Source organism: Amborella trichopoda, chromosome 2 (assembly GCF_054954075.1).
Source record: "Amborella trichopoda isolate Santa Cruz 75 chromosome 2, AtrichopodaSantaCruz75HAP2 v2.0, whole genome shotgun sequence".
Lineage (NCBI taxonomy): Eukaryota > Viridiplantae > Streptophyta > Magnoliopsida > Amborellales > Amborellaceae > Amborella > Amborella trichopoda.
The window spans coordinates 56,928,861-56,935,674 of NC_142337.1; the positions used below are offsets into that span (position 1 = coordinate 56,928,861).

At 42.5% G+C, this 6,814-nt stretch overlaps 1 protein-coding gene across 1 annotated transcript; it reads right to left on the bottom strand.

Moving 5' to 3' along the window:
• Positions 1 to 373: 373 nt before the first annotated feature.
• Positions 374 to 5,951, bottom strand: LOC18431343 (cation/H(+) antiporter 19). The gene is made up of 2 exons (XM_011623948.3): positions 5,483 to 5,951; positions 374 to 2,874 (listed from the first exon to the last, which is right to left on the bottom strand). The coding sequence occupies exons 1-2, from the start codon at positions 5,675 to 5,677 to the stop codon at positions 676 to 678; spliced, it is 2,394 nt and encodes a 797-aa protein (XP_011622250.1). The 5' UTR covers positions 5,678 to 5,951; the 3' UTR covers positions 374 to 675.
• Positions 5,952 to 6,814: the final 863 nt, after the last annotated feature.

Consider the following 6,814-nt stretch of genomic DNA (forward strand, 5'->3'; position numbering starts at 1 on the left):
TGTCCATATTGGTAAACTCTGAAAACAGATAATCTCCTCCTCAATGTGCATGTATATGAAAGACAAAAAACAGTAATTTTTAATATAAAAATAGTACATTTTGTAATGTATTATCTAGGTTGTCTATTTTTTTTAAAAAAATTATTATTCATCAATCTACATTATTTTTGAAGTTTTAAATTTGGTGGCAAAGATTTTCATACCATTGCATTGCATGACTTTCTAGCACATGAACAACATCTTCAAACAAAATTTAGAAGTACATATTAGTTTGATTGTTTAAGATGAATGCCTCCAACAAACCTTCATCAAATGAAACAAAACATGCTTACAGAATCATTATCATCGCGACCAGATACGAGTAATAAAGTCATTTTCTAGTGATAAGAATTTGTTTCAGAATTTATTGCGATATATACACATGGTGGGTACCCAATCGCACCATCCACCGTCTCCTCAACCATGGTCGGTGCAGATCAGCCGCGCTTCCAGATGATAGATATTGACCAATCACCGGGCCACTGTTAATCTCTACCCTACCTTACACAACCAAGCCATACACAGATTTCAATACGGGGAATGTGTAGACAAGGGAGAACGAGGGGCTTGGGAAGAAGCAAAAACCACAAAACAACACGTGATTATCGAACCTGCGCACCGTCCACTACTACACCCTCAGCACTCCGAGTCTGAGGCCGCCACTGACTTCGGCGTCTCCTGCACCTCGTCCAGCGATGGCGAGCTGTTTCCCGAGCCCGGGTTATATTGCTGCACCACCAGCACTGATGCCCCAGCCGAGAACTCAGGCGTCGCCAAATAGCTTCCCACAGGCCCGAGCTCAGCACTGTCGCTGCCAACCCTCTCATCGAACCCGGGAGCCTCCGCCCCACGCCCCACCAGCACCAGGTTGCACCTTGCCACGGTCTTGATGGCTGCGACGGTTTCATCCTTAGTCGCCGCCACCTTCTCCTCATATTTGACTGACTCGAGAGTCTTGGCTCTGGTTTGGAAGTCGGCGAAGAAGGCGTCATCAGCCTCGCGCTCCTCGATGTCCATTTCAATCTTGACGTTACGTCTGTTTGGCTCTCCCGAGGGTAGAAAGCGAAAGACAGTGAGGGTCACGCCGGGGTGCTCGGCCATGCGGGCGGCGTAATGTAGGGCCTCACGGTCGTCACGGCCACCGAAGAAGAGGACGGCAACTGAAGACGAGAAGTCGGATGCAGGGATGCGGGCAGCGCCACCGAGGCCGCGGTCGATGAGGATGCCAACAGAGCAGGGGGCATGGTCAAGGACATGCTCGTTCACATGGCGGAACCCAGCGTGGGTGGGCTCGAAGGTCCCATCGATCCGAGCATGCTTGTGGAATGGGAGGATAATAAGGGCCGCGCGCTTTTCCTCAGCAGAGGAGCAAATGTCCTCATGGATGGTGGTGAGGGAGGAGATGGCAGTCATGGGACGAACCGAGACAGAGCTGAGACACTGGTACGCATCAAAGGCCACCACAATGTGGTCGGAGTTGGGGCGAGATTTGTTCCAGAAGGGGAGGCCGTTGCGGCGGGCCTTATTGACCATGAGGATGGCGGAGGGCCGTTCGGAGAGCTCCATGAGGTGCATGGCATAGACGCAGAGGGGGCGCCTGCGCATGCCGCGCGAGGCCTCAATTAGGTGGATAAGCGCGGGGACAGACTTGACATTGTGGAGGCAGGCCAGGATGCGGAGCTCGCTGTCTAGGTTCTTTCTCTGGATGGTGCGGTACTTGTTGGGGATGGACTTGCGGGCGGGCTTGTAGATGGTCATGACCAAGGGCGTGGTGATGAAGGTGGTGAACAAGGCCATCAGAACCATGATGGCGAACGTCTGGTCGTTCAGCACCTTCCGGTCCTTTCCGATGTTGAGGACGATGAGCTCGACGAGGCCCTTGGTGTTCATCAGGAAGCCGAGCGCCAAGGCCTCACGGAAAGGTACCCTGAAGGCCAAGGACACGCCCACTGTCCCAAGCACCTTCCCAAAGCATGCGGTCACGATCACCAGCACCAGGAGCCCCCATGACTGAGCCCCCTGTATGGTGGTCACGTCTGTTTTCAGTCCGCTCGACACAAAATACAATGGCAAAAACAGCCCGGACACCAAATCTTCAATCTTCTCAATCAGCGCCCCAGAAAACGCTCCTTTCTTTGGCATCGCCAGCCCCACGACGAACCCCCCAAACAAAGCATGTATCCCGATTGTATCGGTGGCGAACCCGCCTGCCAGCACCACCGCCAGGGCCGCGCACACATACCCCTCGCTCACCGGCTCGCCATCATCACACTGTCTCGCCATCCATGCAAGACCAGGCCTCACCGCGACCACCACAAAGATAACAAAAGCAATCCCTGTGAGCAGCACCCACAGAGACACGAGCGGGCTCCCACCGCTGCCTGAGAGGGCTACAGCCAAGGCCAGGAGAATCCACGCAACGACGTCGTTGACGGCGGCAGCCGACATGGCAATGCGACCGACATCCTTGGTGAGGAGCTTGAGCTCAGCGAGGATACGAGCGAGCACAGGGAAAGCGGTGATGGAGAGGGCGACGCCCATGAACACAAGGAAGGGGGCAGTGCCAACACCCTTGGCGATGGTGGACTTGAGGACAAAGGAGGTGCCGACCCCGAGCACAAACGGGAGGGTGATACCTGCGAGGGCGATGCCAAGGGCCTTGCGCCCGGTGCGGCGGACGGACTTCAGATCGAGCTCAAGACCAACGAGGAAGAGGAAGAAGAGCAGGCCGATGTTCGCGATGGTATCGAGCACCGTCATGCTCCGAGGGGGGAAGATCCTGTGCAGGTACGCCTTGTTGCGGCCCACAGCCGACGGGCCCAGTAATATCCCGCCCTGCACATCCTCACTTTATGAGAAACCAAACTTATTATAAAAGAGGCCCGCCCACTCCTCAAAATACGCATCCCACTGCTACAGTGATAACAAGTGCCTGCCCGTAACGAGAGAGGAGCTTTCTCTATTGATTATAAGTTTATAAGCTAGGGGAGGGATGAGGTTTACATTACCTCCAAACTTTCTTATAAGAATAAATTTGGTGGCGAAATTTTAATCTTTTTATCTTTAATTATAATTTTTAAATTTTAAAAATAACTCGAATCGACAACATCTACAAGGGCAAATATATGAAAAACTTAAAAAATATATGCTCCATACATACAGAATGATATTTTTTTTTTCTACCAACATTGCGTAAGCATCACAGAAAGGGCCGCAGGACAGTCTTATGCAACGTGGCAATAGTGACGATCCCAAAACCTCCTTCAACCTTCCCAAAATCCGAATCCACTAATGCAACAATCCTTTAAAACTCGGCAAATCTTTTTAAGTTACAACTCACCACAAAAATAAAGCGAACCGCATTAAATTTTTAGAGCCTTGGAACCCTAAGGGCCCTGTACATGGACTTTAAGGCATGGATACTTAATATCTTGGATTTTGTCAAAATCCGCTTTTTGACTTGCTTAATGAATAGAATACTTAAAATAAAAAAAATCAAAATTATGAAAATAATACTCCCATTTTCACTATTTCATTTCCACACAAAAACTTATTTTTTTTTGTATTTCCAAAGCCCATAGACTTCAGCTCCCTTGACTCGAAACATAGGGTGCCCCTGGTAAGTATAAAAGTTTTAGAGAAGGAAAAAATTAAATTTTTTATAAAAAGAAACTATTTCAAAATTTGTAGTAAGATAAATTATCTCAAATTTTAATTTAAAGAGAGAAAATGAATGTTAAAATCTTGGAGAGATAAAGTATGATAAAATTTTAAAGAGAAAAAGTACCAAATTTTTTTTTAGCGAGATGAACAATCTCCAAATTTTAAAGAGATAAACTATATCAAATTTTAACTATTAGAGAGAGAAAATATATTAAAATTTCAGAGAGAGAAAGTATGTTAAAATTTTAAAGAGAAAAAGTATCATAATTTTTTAGAATAATGAACTATTTCAAAATTTTAGAAAGAGAAGCTATCTTAAATTAACTCTTAGACAGACAAAGTATGTTAATATTTTAGAGAGAGAAAATATGTTAATATTTTAAAGAGAGAAAGTACCAATTTTTTTTTGAGACAGAAACTATCTCAAAATTTTAAGTTTTAGAGAAAAACTATTATATTTTAGAGAGAATACTTACAAACTTTTAGATAGAGAAACTATCTAAATTTTTTAGAGAGAGAAACTATTTTCAAAACTTTTAGAGAGAGAAACAACCTTATATTTAAATTTAAAATTTTTAGAGAGAAAAACTATATCAAATCTTAAGTTTTAGAAAGAGAAAGTATTCTTAAACTTGTAGAGAGAGAGAGGGTATTCTTAAACTTTTAGAGATAAATTATTATAAATTCTAGAGAAAAAAACTGCAAAAAAAAAAATTTAGAGAGAAATATCTCTTTTTTGAGAGAGAAACTATCTCAAATTTTGAGTTTTAGAGAGAAACTATCTCGAATTTGGAATTTTAGAGAGAGAAGCTATATTAAAATTTTAAAGATAAAAATTACATCAAATTTTTAGATAGAGAAACTACCTAAATAATTTTTTAGAGAGAAAACATCTTAAAATTTAAGAAAGTAACTATATCAAATTTTTATAGATACATTATTTCAAATTTTGAGTTTTCGAAAGAGATAAAGCACATAAAAATTTTAGAAAGAAATTGTATCAAGTTTTGGTACCAAACAATGGACATGAAAGTGATTGCAAGGATCTATAATTTTTGTATAGTTTATTCAAACAAGAGATTTGAAGAATTCATGACAAAAATCCTTGATATTGAAAGTATCTTATATTCTTAATTTCCTCCGATGCAAACATGGCCCTAAGATTATCTATGGAAATCCCTCTCTACTTTATGAAAAGTCAAGGCTTTGGAAAGAGGCTCGGATCGTCGTAGTTGCTGATCAGTCAAGGCTTTGGAAAGAGGCTCGGATCGTCGTAGTTGCTGATGACCAAAGCAGGTTTCCAATTCCGGACAAAAAAAAGGCAATTTGCTGATCACCAAAACCGATTTCCGATTCCCAACAAGCAAACATCAATATTATATAACGAATTGACCCCAAAAAAAACCAATCCGGACCATTCTTTGGCTCCATCAAAAACAATCGTGAAGCCGACATGGGACATCGGTGGTTAAGCGGCACATGCTTCGTTATAACGTCCCCCCGTTAACCATCCCGAAACTTAATAAAAAAACCTATTACATCTCTAGAAAAAAAAAAGAACAATCGCGAAGATGGGTCATGGGACCGAAGTTTCATGCGAGTGATTTTGTAGAAAACTTTGGGGAATTTTGGAATTTCGTACACAAGATTCAGAATAGTGTGGTCCCTAAATTTGTCCAGACTCGGCTAAACCACATCGCCTCTCTCTAATCATAAAAAATATCAATACCAACCAAAATAAATAAATAAACAATTAAGAGGAAGAAGAAGAGCCACTCACAATGATCTCTGCTATAACTCGAGGTTGTCGAAGCGGCTTCAAAAGGAAAGCGAGCGATCTTGTGACTGTCAGAACCAGGCAGATCTGGACCATTGCCAGAGGCAAAGCATAGTCCAAAGGGTTCTCATCTTGAAAAGCCCCATTCGAGACTGCCTTCATCGGAGGCGGGCACACCATTTGGGTCGCATTCGCCATGGCCGCAAGCGCAAGAGTCCGCCCCTTCTCTTCAAATCCCTCTCTCTCTCTCTCTCTCTCTCTGCTGCAGATATATCGTATCACAGATTGACCTCCGGTCTCTCAGCGTTTCTGTCAAAATAATGCCGGCTCAAATTCCGTACAAAATTGAAAAAACTTGAGTTGAATTTTTAAAGCAAGAGGGGCCCCTCTCTCTCTTTCCAGAGAAAGAAAATGGAGCCCTTGTCTCTCTGTAACTGCAGGGCAGGGCAGGCCAAATAAGGGAAGATAGAACAAATTTACCTTAATTTGTGATCCGGTATTTATTGGGAAAACTGATCCGGTATTTATAGAAATCTTGGACCAAAAGCGCCCTAAAACTGAGGAACATCGGTTCGTGTGTGCGTTGGACTTGAAAAGTATGAGTATGATTAGACTTTAGAAATAGAAAATTGGACCACGTGACATGAGCACCAGCCGCTTAGCCCGTGTGGGGACAGATGGGTCCCACACGGGTAGCCAACGTGTCTCACTTGAAATGTGAGATTCTTGACCAAAATGCCACGCCCTCTAATCTGAGGGCCGCTTTTTGTTTTCTCAGAGTGGTTTGCACGAGCCGCGGTCCTACACTTAGTTATATACAGCTTTCTGATGGCTTAAAAGCTTGCTTTTGCCCTTATTTATATAGCTTGTATATCGAAAAAGCTGTGAAAGGTCCATGAGCAATTAAAAATTGATGGTCAAGAGAATATTGTATTTTACTATGGATTTAAATTAAGGTTTTGTTGTATTATTGTTTGGAAATAATATCTATAATCATCCATGTTAAGATTATCATTTTCAATTCTTTTGCCATACTATAAATTCTTTCTACCATGGGGTTTTGATTTCCAGTTTTTTATTGTAAAACACAAGCCTCCTAAAAAATTTTCTGCTAAGGAACCTAAAAAAGAGAGTCAATGACATTTAATAAAAAAATGATGGTCAAATAAATTAAAGGAAATAAAAATGTTTAAAAAGAAGAAGAATAAAACAAGACCATTATATAAAATAAATAATATTTTTAAATATATTTTAAACAAACAGAGATGGATCATGAAGTCTTTGTGACCATACTCCAACAAAACCATCCTCCATTGTGCATTTCACAGCTCTTAA